The sequence below is a fragment of the Falco rusticolus genome, chromosome 13 (assembly GCF_015220075.1).
Source record: "Falco rusticolus isolate bFalRus1 chromosome 13, bFalRus1.pri, whole genome shotgun sequence".
In the NCBI taxonomy this organism is placed as follows: domain Eukaryota; kingdom Metazoa; phylum Chordata; class Aves; order Falconiformes; family Falconidae; genus Falco; species Falco rusticolus.
The window spans coordinates 1,753,530-1,776,776 of record NC_051199.1 but is presented as its reverse complement, the minus strand read 5'-3'; the positions used below and the strand labels follow the sequence as shown (position 1 = coordinate 1,776,776).

At 56.2% G+C, this 23,247-nt stretch overlaps 3 protein-coding genes across 9 annotated transcripts; 1 reads left to right on the top strand and 2 right to left on the bottom strand.

The window, feature by feature from the left end:
* The first annotated feature begins 1,791 nt into the window (after positions 1-1,791).
* TM4SF19 (transmembrane 4 L six family member 19) lies at positions 1,792-5,215 on the top strand. The gene is made up of 5 exons (XM_037406365.1): positions 1,792-1,897; positions 2,639-2,822; positions 2,934-3,011; positions 3,486-3,664; positions 3,943-5,215. Exons 2-5 carry the CDS (start codon positions 2,646-2,648, stop codon positions 4,127-4,129), a joined length of 621 nt encoding a protein of 206 aa, XP_037262262.1. The 5' UTR covers positions 1,792-1,897; positions 2,639-2,645; the 3' UTR covers positions 4,130-5,215.
* A 9-nt stretch (positions 5,216-5,224) lies between these two features.
* NEU4 (neuraminidase 4) lies at positions 5,225-10,805 on the bottom strand. Of its 3 annotated transcripts, none has more exons than XM_037406356.1 (4): positions 9,094-10,805; positions 8,055-8,295; positions 7,615-7,870; positions 5,225-7,213 (listed from the first exon to the last, which is right to left on the bottom strand). In XM_037406356.1, exons 2-4 carry the CDS (start codon positions 8,253-8,255, stop codon positions 6,162-6,164), a joined length of 1,509 nt encoding a protein of 502 aa, XP_037262253.1. In that variant the 5' UTR covers positions 8,256-8,295; positions 9,094-10,805; the 3' UTR covers positions 5,225-6,161. The 3 variants fall into 3 exon arrangements, with proteins under 3 accessions (XP_037262253.1, XP_037262252.1, XP_037262251.1); XM_037406355.1 differs by having other exon boundaries at positions 8,055-8,260; XM_037406354.1 differs by having other exon boundaries at positions 8,055-10,805.
* Positions 10,806-10,903: 98 nt separating this feature from the next.
* Positions 10,904-19,090, bottom strand: GAL3ST2 (galactose-3-O-sulfotransferase 2). 5 transcript variants are annotated; one of them, XM_037406361.1, is made up of 6 exons: positions 18,904-19,090; positions 17,175-17,580; positions 13,820-17,036; positions 12,877-12,963; positions 12,161-12,440; positions 10,904-12,068 (listed from the first exon to the last, which is right to left on the bottom strand). In XM_037406361.1, exons 3-6 carry the CDS (start codon positions 13,939-13,941, stop codon positions 11,208-11,210), a joined length of 1,350 nt encoding a protein of 449 aa, XP_037262258.1. In that variant the 5' UTR covers positions 13,942-17,036; positions 17,175-17,580; positions 18,904-19,090; the 3' UTR covers positions 10,904-11,207. The 5 variants fall into 5 exon arrangements, with proteins under 5 accessions (XP_037262258.1, XP_037262259.1, XP_037262261.1 ...); XM_037406362.1 differs by lacking the exon at positions 18,904-19,090 and adding an exon at positions 17,754-18,825; XM_037406364.1 differs by lacking the exon at positions 13,820-17,036 and having other exon boundaries at positions 18,904-19,087.
* Positions 19,091-23,247: the final 4,157 nt, after the last annotated feature.

Genomic DNA, 23,247 nt, shown 5'->3' with positions numbered 1-23,247 from the left:
TCTCTCCACGTTACCACCAAGGCATGAGTTATATACGTAATGGGGGTATGCTCAACACCTGGGGGAAAAGCTGGGTCATCTGCAAAGAAGCAAAGGGCAGGAGATAGGAACCAGCTGAGACACGAGAATATTTATTGAGACGCTTTTATTAAAATACTGCTGTGCTCCCTCCTGTGGGTGAAAATGAGAAGAGGCAAACCTGAACTGTTCAGCGTCCACGCACAAAGCTCTTGCACAGCAAGGGAAATAAGGTGAAATGTGATGGAAGAAGCCCTTGGTGAAGGACGTGGACGTGTCATGGTGACAGAGTGTTAGCATTTGGAGAGGGCTGCAGAGGCGAAAGGGAAATGTTCTCCCTACATAGTCACTGCAGGTCATTCCAGGACAAACGGTGTTTGCTACTTGGGCACAGTGGTCAAGGCGTTTAGGGCAGACGTGCCCTAATCTGAAGCCTTAAAATCTGAAGCTGTGTGTGTTTTGGTGGGCTCGTGGCTCCTGCCAGTGAAAGAGGGCACGATCGAGCCGACGGGTCAGCCGCAGCACCGGCAGAGGCTGGCTCATTCGGCCAGGACAGTCATTCTTCCTTTTGAGCCGCCCACTATGTGGGAGAGGGAAGGATCATGACTATTGCAGTGGGTGGCTATTGGGGTGGAGGAGGAAGATGTGGAGCACGTGCTGGGCCGTCATAAATAGTCACCCATGGGCGATGCCTCCAGGACAGGGATTATCCGAGGGGTGGACGCTGCTGGCTCCACGTGGCATTGCTCCCAGGTAAGCTGGGAAGGTGGGAAGGTGGGCTCCCTGGGCTTTGCTTGAATCCCCTTGCTTGTGGCCGTGGAGACATGCTGGCAGGAAGGGAGTCTTCCTTTGGAGTGTCTGAACAGAGACTGGTTCAGCTACGCTTTTTGCTTTACCTCCCGTCACGGAGGGCTTTGTCTGCCTGCACTGACTGAGGCAGAAGCAAGCAGCTAATGCAAACTTGCTTCTTGCTGGAGGAGGGGAGCACTGGGGGGCAGCGAGCCGCGGAGAGCTCCCTGGGGGCAGGAGACCTCCTGCCTTCCCCGGGGAGGGGGCAGCACGGGAGGGGAAGGAAAGTCCTTGGAGAGGTTAAGGGGAGACTGGCAGAAGACCACAAAAGCCTCTGGCTGGTGAAAGCAGCCCACGCGGGAGCTCCAGAGGAGCAAGAGCTGTTCTATAAGGTCTTCCAAAGTGGGGGCGTGGGACTCGACACTGGATGCTCGTGGCTCTGGTGGGGACAACCACGCACCGTCCCTGGACTGCAGGTGGGACAGCAGTGAGGGCAAGAGGCCCTGAATTCCTTATAACCGAGGCAGGGAGGAGAGAAAGCAGAGTGGAGGTGAAGCTCCCGGGTGGGTGGAGCTGCTGGTCCACCTTGGGCTTCTTGGCTCGCATCCTCTCCGTGCAGGGGCTTTGCAACCCTGTTCTCCATGGCCAGCTCTCCCTGGCACCCGCAGCCTGCGGCGCTGGCGTGGCTGGTCTCTGGAAGGTTGCAGGGATGCAAAGCGCCGTTGGGCTTGTGCCCCCCCAGCATCTTGGCCCACGTGGGGGCTGGATGTGCGGCTTCAGCCGCTCCTCCCCATCGCTGGTGCCGTGCACGAGGAGGGCTGAGGTAGCTCTTCCTATGGAAACAACCACACAGCGCCTGTCTGCTTCTGCTTCTGCAAAGCCAGAGCAAACCTAAAATAAATTAGCGGGTGCGAGGAGCAGCTTGATTCAGGGAGCTTGGACAAAACAGGTTGTGAGCCACCGGGGACATAAAACTCGCCTGAAGCAAAAATGAACACAGGATAGAAGAAACCTGGGAAGCTGGGACAGCAGCAAACCAGGTTGTTTTCAGTGATCCCGGAGCGACCACTGGACATCCCCCATCTTACAGGTACAGAAGAAGGAGAAAGAATTTTCGACCAGGTATCACCTGGAGATGGGAAGGCACTTTCTAGGTGAACTGATAATAAAATGCCAGTGGAGCTGGATGGCTTCCCCGATTGATGGCGGATAACCTTGTCTGATTAACTTTATTTAGTTTCAGCATATTCAGACCAGATAGGACTAGCGCATGAGGGGGATGGAGGTGCTGTTGGATTTGGTTTGAGGCTGATGGTGCTTTCACAAGTCCTTGCACAAGGATTTTGACCCTTCCCTGGCTCCCTCCTGCCATTGTGCAGCTGTGGTGGCTGGCCTCCTCCTGCAGGAGCGTTTTGGAGGAGCTGACCCCATGGGTCACACAGGTTTCGAGGCTCCATGTGGGACCTGCTGTTGTCTGAAACTCCCTTGCCCATTTGGCAAAGAAATATTGGCAGGTCTGAAGTTGGGCTTCTCCTTCCGTGATAAAATAACTCAGCCTCAGGAAAACCATTTGGTGGCAGTAGATCGGTATTAATGTAGAATTTATTGTTAATATTTAAGTAATTAGATGCGGTGGGGAAAACCAGATTTCCATTGGAAGTTGCTCTCAAGTGAGGCAGTGCCGGTGGGGTAGGCTGGGACCCGAAAGCACGAACCAGCAAACTCCCATCCAACTGCAGCCGAGGTGGCCTCAGGGTGGGGGAGCCACGGGGCAGCGCGGGGCTGAAGGCAGCCTCTTCCTCTCCTCCTCTTCCTCCCTGTCCCTCTACAGGGTGGCCATGTGCGTGGGGAAGTGCAGCCGGATTGTGGGTCTGTGCCTGCTGGTGCTGAGCACACTCTCCGTGGCAGCCAACATCCTCCTGCTCTTCCCCGGTGGGGCACTGAAGTACCTGGTGGAGGGGCACATCAGCAAGCTCGCCAAGGTCATGCCGGGTGTCTGGGGAGGCGGCATCGCTGTGAGTACTGCGGTTTGCACCGCGTCCTTCCTCACGTGCCTGTGGAGCGAGGACAAAGTGATGGAGCCAGTGGTTCCCCTTCATCCTCCAGCTGCTTTTCCCTTCCTGCAGGTGCTGCTGGCAGCGACCCACATCACGGCGGTGGGGTGGCGATGTGCCGGCTGCTCCGACTGTGGCACCCGTCGCAATGTAAGGCAGCGCTGGGACCGCCGTGCCAAAGCAGCCCCAAGCAGCACATGGCGGGATGTGGCGGGTGGCCCCAGGGTGGGACATGGCAGGGTGCCCGCTCTCCCACAGCACCATGGTGGGACATGGCATGGATCCCCCTCTCCCATGGCCCCATGGTGGGACGTGGCGGGGTGACCCTCTCCCCCGGCCCCACAGTGGTGCCACCTCCCCAGAGGACAGGGCTTCCCGTGCACGCTGGTGCAGGCTCTGCCCCACCAGGCTCCACGAGGCAGCTCCCTGCCGCTTCTGCCCACCTCAAAAGGGCCCAGCAATGGCTCCATCCTCAGCCTCGGCTCTGCAGGGCTGGAGCCCCCGGGGGTGAAGGGGAGGGGAGTTTTGTCCCCTTACCAAACTCTGCCGATAACGTGCAACCGCGTTTTGGAGCCCACTTGACTCTTGGTCACCCCCGCCGCCCTCCCCGGGTGCTGCCCACAGGCTTTCATCTCTGCTGTGCTCTCCAAGCTGGCACTCCTGGGCGCTGCCGCCTGCTTTGTCCTCTCCGGGGTGGGTTTGACCAACGGACCCCTCTGCCTCTACAACGCCTCCGAGCACGGCCGCGGGACCCTCTGGGATTACCCCTTCCTGGATGCCAGCGGCCAGGAGCCTGGCACCAGGTGAGACAGCGGGGCTGAGCTGCCAGTGCTGCCCCGTCAGCTTATTGCTAGTTAAGTTGGTGTTATTTAGGGTGAGCAGGGTGGGTGGGCTTGCTGCTGGTGAACTCAAGAGGTCTTCACCTCCCACAGCTTTCTGCACGGTGCTTCCCATCCCCGTCCCCTGCTGGCCCCTCTCATCCCTGGGGTAAAGGACAGGGTGTCTGGGACATGGCTCCATGGCACAAAGCGATGTGATTCCTGACCCACCGTCTTGCGTCTCCTCCGCTCCCGTCTCCCAGGGTAGAGAACTACCTGTATGATCATCGCACTTGGAGCGTCTGCCTGGAGCCGGAGGGTGTTGTGGCCTGGAATGTCGTCCTCTTCTCCCTCCTGCTGCTCATCAGCGCTGCCGAGATGGTGCTGGCCTCCCTCCAGATCCTCAATGGCTGCCTCGGGTGTCTCTGTGGCTTTTGCGAGGGGAAGTAGGGACCTGTGATGGTCCCAGGAGGCTGGCACTTGGAGGAGGTACCATCCCCGGGTGTCCCTTGGCCGGTGGAAAATGTCATGGTGGGGGGATGGCACGAACTGCGATATCAGCTTAGTGCAAGAGCCCTGGGCAAGACGGACAGAGTCCCCCATGGGGGACAGGCCCCCCAGCCTGCATGAAGCATTGAAGCAGCGTGTGTGGGGCTGGTGGGCAAAGGGCTGCCTCCGCGCAGAGCCCTCTGCCCAGCTGATGCTGCTTCCTCCTCCCTGGACCGGGTGCCCTGGGGGCTGGTGTCCATTTGGGGTTGGAAACCAGCCCACTGAGCGATGGAGGTAACTGGCTCCTGGCATCCCCGGACAAGCCCAGCAGCTTCCCCGGCTGCTCCTGGTCAGCCTCCACCTGCCTGGGCGCAAACGTGACACGGTGGAATTTACAGAGATACGAGCTGGAACACTAACTTATTTTCGTTAATCGATCTGTATTTAGGGCAGCTGGTGTTGGTGCTTGTCTCCTGCAAGGGGCAGGAGAGGTGAAGGGGCCCAGAGGAGCCCAGCCGGGTTCCAGCTGGGGCTGGGGGGCAGGGATGGAGTTGTGCTGGGAGAGGCAGTGCTGGGATCGAGGTGTAGCCCCGCAAAGTGCACCCGCACACACAGACACACTCACACACACACACACACACACACACACGCACACGCACGCTCGTGCGTGCAGCAGATGTCAGGAGCAGCCACTCGTCCCCACTGGCCCTGGAACCCATCGCTGCGCCCACAGGGGCTGTCACCGGTGTCAACACCCCCCGTGTCCCCCAAACCTTTACAGGGACTGAGCGAGCGTCAGTACGGCCCCAAACCTGCCTGTGCTGGGAGGATGTTTGCCCCCCAGACTGGTAAGGTTCAGACGAAAGCAGCAATGCCTGCGGCAGCTTACAAAACTAAGCAACCCGCCAGATTCAGCAGTCACTGGGCGATTGTTGCGGTTTCACTCCAGCTGGCAACTGAGCCCCACGCAGCCGCTCGCCTGCTCCCCCCCGGCGTGATGGGGAAGAGAATCGGAAGGGTAAGAGTGAGAAAACTCATGGGTAGAGATAAAGACAGTTTAATAATTGAAATAAAATAATAATAACTCGTAATGAACAGGAAAATAACAGAGAGAAATAAAAGCCAAGAGAAGTGATGCAACTGAAAACACTTTCTTACCAGCACCCAACTGATGCCCAGCCTCTCCCCGAGCAGCAGCACCCCCACCAGCCTCCCCACCAGCTTTATCGCTGAGCACGATGCCATAGGGTATGGGATATGCCTGGGGTCAGCTGTCCCGGCTGTGTCCCCTCCCCAACTCCCTGTGCCCCCCAGCCTTCTCGCTGTGGGGTGAGGGGCAGAAGAGACCTTGGCTCTGTGTAGGCGCCGCTCAGCAGTAACCAACGTCCCTGTGTGACCAGCAGTGTCCTCAGCACAAACCCAAAGCACAGCCCCATCCCAGCTGCTATGAACACGTATAACTCCATCCCAGTCAAAACCAGCACAGACATCACTGAGGAAAAGAGGAACTGGCTTGAACAGGATCATTAAAAAGGAGTAATTCAAAAAGGAACATAAATATTTATGACCATGGGAAGAAACCCCTCGGAGCAGGGTGGTAGCACCAGGTGTGGTGCAGCTGGAGCATCATGCCCCGCTATCTGGCACCTGGCACACGTGTGTGGCACGGGGTGCCCATGGCTGCCTTCTCCCTGCACTGCTGCTGTTGCCCCCCGTTACGCGTTTCATGGGGTGGCTCATGTGCTCTGAAAGGAACCTGGGGCTGGGCTGGTGGCACAAGCCTCTGTGCCCAACCTACTATATAATTTAAAAATAGCCATAAAAATGAGATAAAACCCAGCTTGGGGACGGCAGGTAGCACATGGCTTCTGTGTGATGTGGCCTGGCTGGCCAGCGGCAGGACCCCAGGCTGTGGGCACCCCAGTGGCTGGGCACTGGGCTGGTGCCCTGGGGTCTGGCGCTGGGAGAGTGGGGAGACCCAACCTGAGGGTCACTAGGAGACGAGGCAGCTCCTTCGCCCCCGCTTCCTGCGGCGCAGGGGGCTGCGGTCCCGCTGGGGGACAGTGGCTGTCACGGGGATGTTCTGGAGCACATCGTGCAGGGTGAACATGCTGAAGGAGATCTGCTCGTACGGCGAACGTGTCCCGTTCTCATAAAGGCAGGCGAAAGCAATGGCTGGGCCACCAGAGATGGAGGCCTCATTGTAGGGCAGCTCCATGTAAGCCAGGTCCGAGTAAGCGCTTGGGCCCTCGTAGATGACCCACGGCTCAGTCCAGCTCTCCACGTCCCTGGGGAAGGTGCTCAGGTGGACTCCCATGTTGACCCGCGATATGGAGCTGGTGGGGTGGGAGTAGAGGACCCATGTTGGTGCTTGGAAGAAGGCAGCAGGGTGGGGGGTTGCTGCCGGCTGCCCTTGGACCGAGGTGATGGCAGGGGCATGGCCACGATGCCCTGGGGTAGAACAGCCCTCCTTGGGCTCAGCTGGCTCACGGTGGCTGCCGGTGGCTGCAGCAGGCAGCTCCTCACCCGCTGCCCGCTGGGCGGGCAGGTGCCGAAGCTCCGAGAGCATCCCAGGGAGCAGCCGGTGCACTGAGCCCAAGAAGGGCATCATGGGGTCCTGGGGGGCAGCGGGGACGTACACAAAAGGTGCAGGGAAGCCAATGACGCTGCCGTGACAGCCATGGGGGGGCTCAACCAGCCGCTGGACCAGCTGCCCCCCATGGAAGACGGCCCCATCGTCTGTGCTGAGCGCCTGGACCCTGAAGCCCAAGGGGCTGCGGGCATTGCAGTAGAGGACGTTGGAGCCATCCTCCTCATCCACCGAGACCAGCTGGCACTCGCCTGTCTGCAGGTTGGGGATGAACTCCCCAAAGCGCCAGCCCTGGCCGTGGTCGTCGCTGTAGAAGGTGAAGGAGTGAGGGGTGGTCTTGCAGAGCTGGCCGAAGCACTCCTTGCAGTCAATGTGGTAGCTGTAGGCGGGCACCAGCAGCCGGCCAGACCGCAGCTGGATCCCGTGCCCGGGACCCAGCGCGAACGTCGCCCAGTCTGGGGAGTGGAGATGGGATGGGGGTGAAGAGCAGCCTCCATGGTACCCCTGCCCTGCCCAGCATGGAAGGGTCTCCAGAGCATCTCCCTGGCTCAGCCAAGCAAGGTGGTGGGGTGACAGGGAAGCAGAGCCCAGTGCTGCCTGGCTGTCCTCACGCATAGTCCTGTCCGTAGCTATGGGGCCTCTCCGGTTCTGTTCCCCCGTGCAAGTGATACAGATACCCCTGCCATCCCCCTCCCCTCTGCCTGAGGTCCTCTTCCACACCACTATTTGATGCTTGCGGGCTTCCTACCCTGAAGCCACCTCCAGCCACACCACGGGTGGCTGCAGGAGGCCAAAACCCATGGTCGCCCTCCTGCTGACTGTCCTCCCCACTCCTCACCCCTCTCCAGTGGGCTACCTTTGATGGCCCCACCAATGACCTGCTGCGTCAGGTCCATGGCCGTGCTCCAGCTCAGGCCCTGATCAGCACTGGTGACGCAGCAGAGGCGGGTGACATTTTGGCCGGTGATGATCTGGTAGGCTTCGGGCGTCCTGCCCAGCACCGTGATGAAGAAAAGGAAGAGGGTGCCGGTGAACTCATCGTAGAGCGGGCAGGGGTTCATCGACCGGTGGTGCTGCAGTGTCGCTGTCTCCAGCACGCGCATGTCTTCCCACTGCTCGGGGAGGATGAAGAGGGGTGAGGACCACCACACTTCGCCTGACCCAGCCTCCCCTCCCCCGTGGGTGCCTCCAGGAGCTCAGCTGTGCCACGCATGAGCAGTGGAGGATAACCACCCGTCTGTCGCCGTGCGCTCACTGCCGTGTCCCCCCCAATGCCAGGTGCGTCCCCTGTCCCACCTCCACGTAGCTCCCATAAATGGTGCCGCGGCGCAGCACCAGCAGGTTGGCATGGGCATCGTCGACGCTCAGCCGCTCCTCCGCAAATGCCAGCAGCTTGGCCACGCAGGGCAGGTAGAGCAGGGCGGGCACGCGGTACGTGACGCCGTTGGGCTCCTTCTCGAAGAGCACGGTGCGGGCAGGGAAGTGCCGGGAGCCCATGGTGTCTGCGGCAGAAAGATACAGCCCCCACCCCGGCGGGCTGATGAAGGGGCAGGAGGGGCAGCTGCTGGGCATGGCTGGGGGTGCTGGCTGGGAGCTGTGTTGTCCTTGGAGGGGTTTGGGGTTTAACTTGGTGGGCTTGGGGTGGGGAACCCTCCCCTGGGAGCACAGGCTGGAGGGCAGGTTGCTACAGGCAGGGTTGGGGTTCAGAGGGGCTGAATGTGGGCTGCTGCAGTGGCACGTCACCGCCGCTCCAAGGTGGGACAGGGTTTTGGGTACCACCAAAGAGGGTGACCTGGGCTACCTCAACATAAAATTAAATTCATCTTCAAGATGCTCTTCAAAAGGGGTTTCTGGTAAACCGAGGCCAGTCAGCAAAGGGCAGGGTGGGATCTGGGGTTCCCTGCTCCCATTGTCAAGTGGGGGTTGGGGGGGCAGAGCCCATCTCCGCACAGCCAGGACCCCGGGGCCAGCCTGGCTCCTCGCGGGCGTTCGGGGGACATTTCGCCCCCCGCTTCTGCTGCCTCGAGTGCGGCGGCCCCTGCCGCTCCTGAGCCCCCTCCCCTGCAGGGGAACCTGGGGTGCACAGCGCAGGGTCCCGGGGCTGCCCCCGCGGTGCAGGGCGCGAGCAGCCCCTGGTGCCGTGCCCCGGTGGCAGCAGCAGTGCCGCCGCGGGCAGCTGTCCCCCTTGCAGCTCCTACACGTCCCGGGTCCTCGCCGCAGGAGGTGGGCGTCCCACGCCCGGGCGCAGCCGGAGCAGCCGGTGGCGACTTTCTCCCGTTTTAATTAGGAGCTTTTGCTGCACAAACACCGCACGGAGAAAAGCAAAGGCACTCACCGGGTCCGTCTGGGCTGGGGGTGTCCCCTCCGTCCCCTGCCCCGCGACGGGGTAACGCTGGCTCCCGCAGCTGCCGGCTTTCTGCAGAGCCTGTCACCCCGCTGCCGCCCCCCTTGCGGGGTCCGTCCCCCCCCCCCCCCGGGTCACGGGGCTCCCGCAGCAGCGGCCGGGAAAAGCCCTGAGTCAGCAGCGGCAGCCCTGGAGCAGCGCCCGCGGCACGAAGGTGCCGTCGCCGGGGCTGGGGGCCCTGCAGCTGCCGAGGCACCTTGCTCGAACCCCCCGGGAGAGGGTGCCAAGGGAGAGGTGGGGACCGTTTGCATCTCCTGCCTCAGTTTCCCTCCTCCCACAGGCTGGGAGAGGCCGGACCTCCCTGCCCAGGTGCTGCAAGCCCTGTACACCACGGTCCATCCCAGCCGTGAGCTGCCCAGCCTGTGCTCTGTGATCTGGGGGGTCCCAGCCTTCCTAGGACTCCCAGCAGCACACAGGTCAGCTGTTAAGAAATGACGCTTCTATTCCATGCCCCGGCATCAGCTTAGCTAAAAGGGTTTGTCAAAATTCACGCGACAAGTCACGGATCAGAAGCTGGGGCTCGAGCTGCAGAATTCCGGAAAAGGCCCCCAGGGAAAAGGCTCCAGGTGCCGCCACCTCCCCCGCCCCGGCTGGTTGCAAACACCTCCTAAGCCTGCTTAATTTTAGCCCGGGTTGCTGGAGCAGAAAACCGTGAAAGTGGTTTATCTGGTGGTGTACACACAGGTTGCGGAGGAGCACAGGTTGCACTGCGGCAGGTTAACCCTTGCCTCGGCTGGCTTCCCTGGCGACCTGCCAGGTTTAAACATAGCCAAGGAAAATCCCAGCTCAGTTTCTGACCCCGCTGCCCTCAAACAGCACCTCGGAGCTGCTGCCCAGCCAGCTTCACGCCCAAAGCCAAGCTGCAAGCCAAGCAACCCCGGATCCATCAGCCCAGCCATGCCATCCGGGTCCCCACCGCCGCCCTGGCAAGTGGGCAGGAGGAGACGCTGGCCAAGCTCCGAAATAACACACCATCAGCGGTGGCAGGTGCGCTGGAAACTGGCAGTGGGCAAATCATTAACAGTGGTGACGCCAAAGCCACCAGGCTCGGCCCTGCCGTCCTTCTGACGAACCTTCCCAGCGCTGGTGCAGCAGCAGGGAGCTGGCTAACGAGCAAAGATGTCCCAGGCAGGTTTAATTACCTCCTTCAATAACAAGGTCATGCCCTAAATAAGCAGCAGCCATGCCTCCCTCCACCTCTCTCCTAATCAGTGCTGGAGAGTTTGGCCAACACAGCGAGGAGGGGGCCCAACGACGCCTCTGCTGATAGAGAGCTTCAGGGATGCTGAGCCCAAGGGATCGCCCATGTTCAGGGACTAGGGACCCTCACCCAAGAGGGAGGGGTGAAACCTCAAAACTGGGCCCCCCAGGGGAGCACCCAGCTGTCCCAAGGGGTGCAGAGGCCCCCCACACCTCATGGCACACGAGAGGGACATCTCATGTGCAGGTGGGGGGAGGCTGCCAGCCAGCGCGCCGGGCACAACGCATTGGACCCCCACCCGAAGCGCAGCCCCAGCATCGTGTGGTGGTTAGATGTCGTTGGGCACGGATGCTGCCGGGCGGGAGACCCAGCATCTCTCCTACACCTCCAAGTGCTGCGTTCCCTCACGGTGCTCTCCTCCTCGTTTTCCTCCCCCTCCTTTTTTTCCTCCTAAGCACCAAAAATCAGGACTTGCTCTAGTGAGCTGCAACCAGCCTCAGCGTAATGACAGCTATTAAATAAAGTCAAATGCAAACCAAATTATTAAGCCTGTGATTAATGATTAAGAGGCAGGAATGTGAGCCAGCTGAAAGCCTGCCCAGTGCCCAGCAGCAGTGGGCCCTCCCCCTGCCTGGGATTGGGGAGGAGGCATCACACAGGATCCAGCCAATGCAGAGCCTTTGGCTCAAGGTCCCCAAAAAGGGACCCATCAGTAGTTTGGTGGCTCCAAACAAAGACCCCTCCCCCTGCCTCCCCCTCACGCACAAGAGTCCTGTCGGCCAGTCACATGCCAGACACGGGGTGATGCAAAGTGGTGGGAAACCACAGTGGATTGTCTCATGCCCTAGTTGGGAGTTGGGAGCTGCATCTTCTCCTGGGAAGTGGTCCACAGCAAGGGCAAGCCCAGCTGCTTCCTCTTCTTGTGTGGGTGTTGAACAGCATAAAGATAGGATGTGTACTGCAGCTCTGGCATAACCATTTTCTGGCACGTTCTCAGAGTGCTGTTGTCCAAGTCTTGTTTGAGGTTGTACCCAAGGATATTTGCAGCCCCTGACTGGAAAGGCAGGAGAGCCCTGTTCTTGATGTGATCCTTCCCCACTGCCCCCTCGTCCAAAAGACAGGTCTCCATGAGCTCCTTCTGTCTGATTCGCAGGTGATTCACCTCCTTCTCCAGCTCCTGGAGTCCTATGGTCTCCTCAATTCTCCTCCAGAAGCTCTGGTTGAAGTGCAGGTAGAGCTTCCAGTCCAGCGAGCACCACACTTTTATCCGCTCCTCGCTTTCTGGAGTCAAGGTCTGGACAGTGTCCTGGCCTCTGGAATTGAGCTTAAAGTAAATCACATCATCCAGATCCCAGCACAAAGTATGCCTCAAGAGGATCATGGACTCATCAAAGTAGTCTGCTATCAAGATCAGGTGGAAGTTCTGCTCAATCTCCTTCAAAACCACCTGGATGTACTTTTCGTCGTCCTCCGCATTGTTATCATAGCCAAAGTCAAACCACATGATATTCCTGGCATATATGTTTTGCTTGTAATCCGCTGGATGGTAATACTTCATGGGTGACGCCAGGTATTCGTTCACATCCTTGGAAATCCTGAAGGCAGGGACACTGTCCTTGTAGTAGATGTAGGAAGACTCCAGCAGAGGAATGGGGTTCCTGAGGATGGAGAAGTAGAAGGTGTTTGCTGCCATCACCTTTTGCACCTATTTGCAGGGAGGAAGAAGAGAGGCTGTTAGTCTGGAGGCACTTGCTCGTTCAACCAGGTTTCTCCACAGGTGTCGTGGCTCTTTCTTACCTCCGAGGGGTTAAACCGCAGGTGGTTGCACATGATGTTGTAGTTTTGTCCTATGGCTTGAAATTCCTCCACAAAGTGGGCCAGGAAGGTCTTTGGGTAGCCCAGGTGGAAGAGCTGGTCAGCTGGCAGGGCGACCGTGAGGTTGTACTTCTCTGCAAACCTGAACATGATGTTCAGAACGGTGCTGCTGGCCGTCTTGTGGGTCTTGAGGAACATGACGTTAGTCTTGGCATGGCAAGGCGTGGGAGGTACTAGCGGCTTCTCATGGCTCTTCGAGATTCTGCAGGAAGGCAACAGATGGGGAAAACAGCCTCTCCAGTGCCGTGCCCCACCTCCGAGACCTGGCAAAGCCCAGCCTGAGCAGGTTCTCCCTCTGATACCACACCTGCAGCTGGGGCAAGGCACCAACCCAAACAAGCCCCATCCCTCAGGTGCAGATGTCAGACAGTTTTCTACTTCTCCGGGTCCTCACTTACCCAAAGGCTTCAGCTCCATCCCCTTTTCTTTTTCCATACAGCTGATTTTGCCCCAAAGAGCTGCACTTCGGCCAATTTGATACCCGCCTGCCCAAATGCAGCTCTAGGACCTAACTTTGGGCTGCTGCCCTGGATTCAGTATCAGCCTAAACCTCACGAGAGTTAAATCAAGTGTCACAGATTGGATCCTTGCTGCCCTGAGCAGATGAAGTCAGGTAACCTTGCTTCGGCTTCACTTACACATAATTTTTATTCTTCATATGGAAGAATCCCGATAGGAAGATGAGTCCCAGGCAAAGGCTGAAAATGATGAGACATTTGATATTCCTGGAAAAAAAGAAGAGTTTCAGTGGATTTTTATCTGCTAGCCCATCCCGAAACACAAACCACCAAATTTTGCATATCGCCCTTGGGGATGTTGATCACCAGGAGCGCAGTTTTACATCTCCATGGTGCCAGTCACTTTTGGCTCCCCTGGCTGTGCCAGCAGCTCTGGCATTAGAGGCAGGACAGACAGAAACTGCACTTTCACTATTACTGTCCTTATTCTGGACTTTGGCAAAACACAGCCTGCTTCAGGCAGAGCCCAAGTTCTTCTGACAGCCTCCTTCTCTGCTCTGCTGCCTTTTATTTTGCTTTTCTTTCAGTTTTCTGGGGCTTTAGAGCTTATTCACTATTCAAACCTCTAGTTTATTCAGTAGAAAATGAGTCCTTTGTAGGGGTATAAGGATTTCCTTGGTAAGAAATCTGAGCGGCTCCTGTAATCACTCCAGAAGATGGGGATCTCAAAGAAACATGAAACTGGGCTTTTTTTTTTTTTTTATACAGAAAACCAATTAATAACCCAACAGCAGCTGTAACGGACTAATTACACCCCGCTCTCAAGCAGGAGGACTGCTTCCACGCTGTGACAGCTCCTCCCAGCCCAGCTCCCGTGTTCAGCCTCACCCAGGTCTCCCTTTCATCAGACCTTCCCGCTTTGGCCAGACTTTTAAACTGCCTGAGCTCAGAGGCGGCCCTTTACACCAAGCACCTCATCCACCCGTGCTTTGCCTGGGGAACCACAGAATCATTTAGGTTGGAAAAGACCTCTGAGATCACCAGGTTCAACCATTAACCCAGCACTGCCAAGCCCACCACGAACCGTGTCCTTAAGCACCACATCTACACATCTTTTAAATACCTCCAGGGACGGTGATTCCACCGCCTCCCTGGGCAGCCTGTTCCAATGCTTGGCCACCCTTTCAGTGAAGAAATTTTTCCCGGTATCCAATCTAAACCTCCCCTGGTGCAACTTGAGGCCATTTCCTCTGGTCCTGTCGCTTGTCACCTGTGAGAAGAGACCAACCCCACCATGCTACAGCCTCCCTTCAGGCAGCTGTAGAGAGCTATACGGTCTCCCCTGAGCCTCCTTTTCTCCAGGCTAAATCACCCTCAGCTGCTTCTTGTAGGACCCATGCTCCAGACTCTTCACCAGCTTCGTTGCCCTTCTCTGGACACACTCCAGCATCTCAGTGTCTGAGAGGGTGAGTCTTTTCCAGCACTCATCAGGCAACCACCATGTATCATCACCAGTGTATTCTAGCTGGGACATGTAGAAGATCTTTTGAAGGTTTGATGCCCACCAAAAAGGAATTTTTCATCACTGAGCTGGATCTGACTTCTCTGGTCCTAAAAGCATTTTTAATTCCATGTGAATTCCATGTTTTCACCTGCCGTTTCCACAACACAGCAGATCTGGCTTGGGCTTTAGGTTATTCAGAGAAGATGCAGTCCCACTTATGGCACGGGATGGTCACACTTATGGTTACCACTCTCCCAAGCGAGCAAGGAAGGCTCCAAACCTGCCCAGTCTGAGGGTCAATGGGGGCACATGGCTTGTTGTGGGCTGGACATGGTGGTCCTTTCCACTGTCCTTCTTGCCAACGGGTCCTCACACGTGGTCCTGCTGCACAGGGTGGTGGCTTTCATAGCCTCCAGCTTGTACCACATGAGAGACACTGAATCACTCCTTCCATTGCCCTTACAAGAGCGCAGGCACCAGCTTTATCTGGCATGGTTTGCAGCCTCCACGGACTGGCCACAGCATGGCAAGCCGGGCTGTGACAGCCTGGACCCAGCCACGGAAAACTGGAGAGGACGGGAGCAGAATCCAGCAGAACATGAAGAGCTGCACATGAGAACACAGCCAGCGCAGGAAGCCACAAACCCGATACAAGCTCAGTGGAAGCGTGGGGACAGGTGGCGATGGCGCAGCACCACGATGGCACTGCAGGAAAGCCTTCGACTTCGCTCGCCATGCGAAGCTGCCTGAAACCACTTTTGCTTCCAGCTTTGCTTTGCACGAGTGTGCTTGCCGTGTCCAACAGCTGAAGTGGGAAACCCCCAGGCAGGAAAGCTCTCCCCAAAGCCGGGAAGACCCAAAGGCCACAGCTGGCACCAACCTCTCGATATGAATTTGCAGCACAGCTTCTGCATGAAGAGTTTCAAGACACAGCTACAGGGAGTCTTTCGTCAGTATTTCTTAATTTTTTGGTCCCAGGTCTGTTAGGGGGATGGGAGTGGGACAATCACCTTCCCTTTGCTCGCTCTGCGCGTGTAAGTTGAGGTGAGACAGAAGAAATGCAGAGGGGGCCACGGGCAGCCAGCGGGCTCATATCTGTCAGATGCAGCCCCTGCCTATTTTCTCGGTCTGTCATTAAACTGAAGCCGACGTTGGTGTGATGATTTTCCAAAACATGTCACCCTGCCTACCTGGAGGTCTTTCCTCAGCCATCCCGGTGATGTCCTCCTTTGCACCTTTTCTGTAGAGTTTAATATGTGCAGTAACTGTCTGCACATTTGTTTGGGTGGTGTCCCCAAAAAGGCAACTCAGATTGATGCTGTACAGGGCAAACAGATCAGTATACACCTAAAACAATCCTGAAGACAGATGAGGATCACAGTATGCTCCAGAAGGATTGCCAGTCCCTTCTAGTGCAAGAAGACAAGCTCTGGAGACTGTTACATCTTATCGCCTCAAGGCATCCTACAATATTTTAATAGTCATTAAATTCAATAAGCAACTACATAGTGCCATCCTGCCTCCAAATCTTCAAACACATGCAGCACACCAAGTCCATCTCCAGTGTCACTGGGTGCTCCCAGCAGACCTGTTTTGTCTGGACATGCTTTGAAGGCCCCACACTCTGGGCACGTAAAGCCTCAAAGTGCTGCTGGTGCCGCACAAGGGACGGGTAGCGCACTGCCAAACATCCCCTGTGGGACAGCTACGGGCACAAACGTGCCACCAGCGAGCCCTGAGGGGCTGCACAGAGCTCACCCCACTCCTTGTGGCACCGTCCTGAAGACAACAGCAACCTGCAGCCAAGTGATGCCCACGTTGTCACTGCAAGCGGTGGCCGCCCAGCCTACGTCAGGCTTGCCAAAACCATGGCAGCTTCCTGGAGCGTCCAGTTTTGAGGAGCACGAGTGACTGATTTCTTCGGCACACAGGCCATGAAGGTGCCAGTCCGCATGCAGGAATGACAGGCTTCTTGTCCTGGGGGTGCCATTTGGATGCTGCCTTGTGGCATGGTGCTTGCTCCCCTGCCTGGGGCTGGGTGGATGGAAAGGTATCTCCTCCCAGCTCAGGGAGCGAGGGGGGAGCGGGGACAGGGAGCGGAGGGCAGCCTGCACCCCACTACACCTCAGCCCAGCCAAGGCGGGCGATGGAGGTCACCAGGGGAAGGGCCAAGGGCAGGGCTGAGGTGATCCCCAGGGAGGGGTGCAGGAAAACAGAGAGCGGGGCAGACACGACGAGGGGGCTGCAGGTACGCAGGGTGGTCAGTGCCTGTGCAGCTGCGGCCTGTGCCTGATCGCTGCAAGGGGTCCGGTCCCAGTTGCCCCTCGGGGCTCGGCCGCTCGCAGCCGTGCTTACAGGGCCGTCATGGCCTTCCACACGTCCCGCAAACCTGCGCGTGGGCTTTTACCACCCGCTCTGCACCCGCTGCCCTGCACACCTCCGTGAGGGCCCTCCGTGAGGGCAGCGCCGCTCAGAGACTGTCCCCTTAGCGTCACACCCCGCGCCCTTTGCCACAAACCTGCAAGTCTCTGACCAAGCCACTTCTAAATCTGTACGTGTTGGGCCAACGGACACCGTATTCAATGGTGGCTAAAATATCCCCCATCCTTTAATCCCTTCAGGAAAGACAAGTCCCACTCGCCAAGAGTTATTTTGCTGCTGACCGCCCCGTACGCACAGGCTGAAGGTGAACTTATCTTTTATACAAAGGTACAGCCATAAGCAGAGGGATTTCATAACCACCCAGCATGTCAGCGGGAGCGCGGGAGGCATGACGCACGTGATCATGGCTGCAGAAGTTCTTCCTTCCTTGCATGACCACAAGGAAGCATTTCACCTGGGGTGCGTGAAGAACAACAGAACTGAGAGTTGCAGGGTATGATCACATCCACCATCTGCTTTTTTGGCCCATTAATACGGTCTTTTGTAAAGCAAAGTTAAGAAAGGCACCATTCCCATGTCACGTGAAAGTTACCTGTCCTGGTTTCAGCTGGGATAGAGTTAATTTTCTTCTCAGCACCTGGTGCAGCACTGTGTTTTGCACACCAGCTGTGTTTTGCACACCAGACCTGCCACCAGCCTGGGAGCCCTTTGAGGAAGCACTTGGGAGCCGGCTGCTAACACACACAATTCTTCTAAGAAGCCAAAAAACTTGCAGAGCTCTCGGCAGGGCTGGCGCTGGAGGTTCGACTCGTCTTTCCAACCTGCGCTGTGCCACCACCCAGCCAGGAAGAAAACATGGAAAACTACCTCTCAGGTCGCACTTGGACGTGCTGCTACAGATGCTTTAAGGCTTGGGATAACCTTCTCGTTCGTTTGGCTTAAGCTGAAAATAACAGACCTCTGTGTCGACCTAACAAGGCTCTTTCAAATTAAAAGACCTGCAATACAGGAAAGAAACATTCACGGCGAAATCAGTCTCTACCCTGGAGCAAACCGTAACTAACTCTATAGGTTATTAACAACTTACAGGGGTTACCTGAAGTGGACCTTTCTACAAACCCCGTTTTAATCCTGCACCCACGGCATTCACCTCTCTCCCCACCCCCCTTACCTTGAAGTGTACCCAGGGCTTTTCATGCTGCCTTGCTGCTGCGAGCTAGAAAATACCTCCTTTGCAAATCGACTGCAATACTCCTTTCCTCCCCGGGCTCCCGCGGCTCTTGGTGTATGCGTCTCTATTTCTAGCATCCCATCGCTGCTATAAATGGCTGGGACAGGTGAGGACAAAGGGAGTGGCTAGGTGTTCCCAGGGGTGGGTGGAAGTCAGTTAATAAGCCATGAAAAGTGCTGGCATGGCATGGCATTAACAGGTACAAAGAGCTGCCTCGGGAGATGGGAATTGCAAGTTTTGCGGGGAAGTGAGGGTTTAGCAGGGGCCCCCTTCTCTCGCGGCTGCAGGAGAGAGGTGTGGGGGGCACACGCAGGCTCCAGGCAGGGTGCTGGGTGGCAGGGGGCTGGAGGAGAGCATCGTCAGCCCCTCCATCGCCCTGCACACCGTCACATCGCTTGCTCAGTGCCCCTTGGTGCCGCGGTCAGCGCCTGCGTGCCTTTCCCCCGCTTCTCGCTCGGTGGTTTAGGACTGTAATTCTCTGCCAGACCCATTCGGCAAAAGGAGATCAGGGACAACAGGTGAACACTCTTCCTGTTCTGCTGTTGGAAATTCTCCTTAAAACATTTAGACTTCCAACTCCTTCCTGATAAAAATGCAATTATTGTAGCTGGTGGTTAAGAGCTTAGAGACTTTACTGTACCTACGCCTTGGGAGAGAGAGCTCCTGCCCCTAAACAGCTGTTATTTTACAATTTGTCTACGAAGAGGCTTTGTGGTGTTATTAACAACCTTTACAGCTTGCATTACACAGGAATTTGAGGTTCCACCAAGGGTCCTGTACACCAGCAGTTCACAAACTGGGTTTGGTGCTCACAAATTGCCCCGGGAGAGCAGGATTTGTCCTGCAGGTCTGCGCGTGGGGTAACCTCCCTGCTCCCCACACCAGGGATGAATTGATGCTATCCCCATTTGGGCACAAAAAGTTTACCCACATCTCCCAGCCTGGAACAGGGGATTAAACTGTTGCTTTTGGTCTTCTGTGGCCGTGCCGCTTCCCAGGCATCTCCTGACATGGCCCCCTTCCCTTCCCCTCGCCTCCCCTCCCCACCCATGGTGCCCACCTTCTAAACCTCATATGCTGGTGGCCCTACCTGCCACACACCAAGAGCCAGGTCCTCAGCATTCTGGTATCCTTCACCTATGTTGCTACATCTTCAGAGTGCCCGAATACACAGCATTTCTTTTTAAATCACAGCCGCCTCAGGCCAGCCCCAACTCCGGTGCTTATCAAGATTCAGAGATTAGCAAGGTATAAGGTTGCTTTCCTTGAGTTTCTTGGTAGAACATGAGCCAATGTGCTGTTTTATGAAGAATTTCTAGGGTTACTGTTGGCACAGTGTCAGCTGCTGCTGGCAGGGGGGGTCATGTTTAATCGACTTCTTTCTCCTGTTACATTATACACGTCAGCTGTGCGATTTCTTGCTCAGAAGCTGATAGAGCTCATGAATCACAAAAGACCATTTTTTACACTTTTACAATTGATTCATTGCTCTCTCCTGGGGTGTGCACACAAATCGCCAGGTTTGGTTACGCAGGAAAATATGGTGCCATGCAGGAATACTTGGCTTCATGCAGGGCTGGGCTGCTCTGAGACTGGGAGCAGTGAAGGTCAGCCAGCTGGTGCAGAATTAGCAGCTGGGGCAGGATGCTGAATGAATAGCTCCATCCTGCCTCACTTCACGCTTGCTTAGGGGAGAGGGCTGTGGGGTAGACCCCGTGGGCAGCTCGGCCCCACACAGCCACTCACTCACGACCCCGCAGCAGGATGGGGAGGAGAACTGGAAGGGTAAAAGTGCAAAAAATTGCAGGTTGAGATAAAGGTGGTTTAACAGGTCAAGCAGAAGCCACGCATGCAAGCAAAGCAAAAGGAATTCACTCACTGCTTCCCGTTCCAGGGCGCATTCAGCCACCTCCGGGAAAGCAGGACTTCATCAAACCAAAACAGTTACTTTGGAAGACAGACACTGCAACTCGGAACGCCCCCCCTCCCTCCTCCCTCCCCCAGCTGTATATGCCGAGCGCAACATCATAAGGTATGGGGAATCCCTTCGGGCAGCTGGGGTCAGCTGCACCCCCTCCCAGCTTCTCACACAGCCCCAGCCTACCCGCTGGCGGGGCAGGGTGAGAAGCAGAAAAGACCTTGACGCTGTGCACACACTGCTCGGCAGCCGCTACAACATCCCTGTGCTATCAACACTGGTCACAGACCCGAAACGCAGCACCATATCAGCTACTGTGATGAAAATTAACTCTAGCCCAGCCAAACCCAGTACAAACTCAGTGTGCAGGGAAACCACCCCTTCAAAGCGTTGAGCATCCACATCATGCCCATATTTGTCTGGCCCAGAAAAAATATAGTTTTGGACGCAAAATTGCTACCACAATGATTCTTTATAAAAATATCTCCCCACACATAGATGTGCCCACACTGTCTCTCCCTCCTATATACAACAGCCAACCAGTATTCGAAAGCATCACTGAGAATGTGGAAGAGAAGGGTAATACCGGTCTAGGAAAGATACTATAAAATAACCCTGCAGTAACTCCCCCCTTCCATGCCCTCAGGGTAATTGCTCTATTGTTTAGCTAAAATGATAAACTTACATCGAGCTTAAGGATCTTCATGGGTAAAGGAGATGGCTAAACGTAGCTGTGCCACAGTTTCCCTGGCCACAGCACCAGGTTGCCCATCAGCCCTGACTCCCTCCCCAGCACTCTCTCCATAAGTAGCTGAAAAAAAGCAGTATGGAAAGTTCCGCTTCCCAAAAAAACCCCATTCACATGTAAAGCTTGTATTTTAAACAATTACGGTCAGTGGTTTGGGGGGGTAAAAAAAGAGAACGAATGGCGTAGGAAAAAGGCAGAGAATATAAACAGCCTGATCCGGAAAGAACGAGCTGCATCAGCTTAACTTGGCAGAAAGCAAATCCTGTACATTTCTTCTCCAACATCACAGACTTTCCATATTTTGGCATCACCTGATACACAAGCAGCACAGGCTGACTGCATTTAACATTGTCTTCTCTTTGCTGATGATGGCATTGATCACTCTCCTTAACCCCAGAAGATGATCAGCTCCTCTCTGAGTGTTCCTGAGGAACGAAGGGAGAGGTGCGGAATGTGGAGAGCAGAGAGGAGAAGGGAGTTGAAGGGAAGAGACCAGAGGGCAGGCCTAGATATTGCCGCTGCAGGTGGCATAACACAGGGAGGCATTTCTGTTAAAGGCATCCGTGTGGCCAAGTTGAGAGAGTTGTGACCTTAGAACTGTATCGTGAAGTGTGTTTGCAACACTGTGCCATGCGTAAGTCATCGTCCTCAATGCAATTTGACAGCTTGCAGCCTTGTTGAGATGGTGTTCTGGTTAAAAACAGAAGAAAAAAGACTCTATAGGATGATTTGCTTCCAAGAAAAAGGCTCTGGATGGAACATCTATTTCACTGCACTTCAGAAGAACAAAAATCGCTGAAAAGCAGCTAATGGAGAAGACAGCTGCTGGGTAGGACAACCACCTTTCCTAGTCTCATGGAGTCCAGCGAGGCCTCCCAAATCCGTAGACCCGAGTACAAACCACTGATCACCCGCCTCTAAGCACAGCCCGTGAGCCAGTTACCCACCCATCGCGCAGACCACCCACCCGGGCCGTGCCTCGCCAGCTTGTCCAGGAGAGGGCTGCGGGAAACAGTGCTGAACGCTTCGCCGGCATCCAGGCAAACATCCACTGCTCGCTCCGCGTCAACAGCAAATGTTATTTTGTTGTAGAGGGTGGTCAGGTTAGTGACACGATTTACCTCTGGCAAATCCCTGGGCTTTTTCCAATCACTGACCTCATTTGGATACAGAGGAGCCTTGGTTAAGAGAGACACGGGTATTGCTAAATACGGATGCAACTGGTGAACACCAAGTGCACCAGAAGATGACTCACTAGCAGGTGGCTCGGCCTGTCCTCTGATAACGGAAGGGTGGCAGTGTGGTTTTGTACAACAAACTGTAAATGACAATCTCTCCTGTCATCAAAAAACAAGAGGCAGATTGTAGGGGGAAAAAAGCAACAATAAACCCCATCTTAGAACAGAACAGCCCAGCTGGAAGGGATCATCTAGTCCACTTCAGGGCTGACCAGAAGTTACAGCATGTTATTCAGGGAATTGTCCAAATGCCTCTTAAGCACCGACAGGCTCAGGGCACCGACCATCTCTCCAGGAAGCCTGTTCCAGTGTGTGACCACCCTCCCGGTGAAGAAATGCTTCCTAATGTCCAGTCTGAACCTCCCGGGCGCAGCTTTGAGCCATTCCTGTGTGTCCTGTCACCGGATCCCAGGGAGGAGAGCTCAGCACCTCCCTCTCCGTGTCCCCTCCTCAGGAAGCTGCAGACAGCAATGAGGTTGCCCCTCAGCCTCCTTTCCCCCTGAAATTAGACAAGCCCAGGTCCCTCGGCCACTCCTCACAGGACACACCTTCCAGCCCTGTCCCCAGCTCGCTGCCCTCCTCCAGACGCGTTCAAGCACCTGAACATCCTTCTGAAATGGGGGGGCCCAGAGCTGCACACAGCACTCCGGGTGAGCCCACACAAGGCTGAACACAGCGGGACAGTCCCCTCTCCTGACTGGCCGGTGACGCTGTGTTTGATGCACCCCCAGCTGCGGGTCGCCCTCTTGGCTGCCAGGGCACACCGCTGGCTCCTGTTGAGCCTGCTGCCACCCGCACCCCCAGAGCCCTTTCTGCAGGGCTGCTCGCCAGCCACTCCTCTCCCAGTTGATGCTTGTGCCTGGTGTTATTCCATCTCGGGCATGGAATCTGCACTTGGACTTGTTAAGGTTCACACCACTGACGATTGCCCGGTGCTCCAGTCTATCTAGATACCCCTCTGCAAGGCTTCCTGTCCCTCGTGAGAGACAACAGCAGCTCCCGGCTTAGAATAATAGAATGGTTTGGGTTGGAAGAGACCTTAAAGATCACCTAGTTCCAACCTCCCTGCCATGGTCAGGGACACCTTCCACCAGATGAGGTTGCTCCAAGCCCCATCCAACCTGGCCTTGAACATTTCCAGGGATGGGGCATCCACAGCTTTTCGAGGCAACCTGTGCCAGCGCCTCACCACCCTCATAGTGACCGTATCATCAGCAAATTTGCTAATGGTGCATTCAGCTCCTGCATCTGGATAGCTGATAAAAATACTGAACAGCCCTGGCCCTAAGACTGAGCCCTGAGGAATGCCGCTGGTGACCGGTCACCGGCCAGATGCAGCCCCGTTCACTACAACCCTTCCAGCTCTGCCCTTCAGCCAGTTCTTCACCCGACACACCATGAACCTGCTCATCTCACAGTTGGGCAACTTGTCCAGAAGGATGCTGTGAGGGACAGTATCAAAAACCTTACTAACATGTCTACTAAAAACATATTCAAACTGAGGAAATGGAGACAGTGCCCGGGATCTGT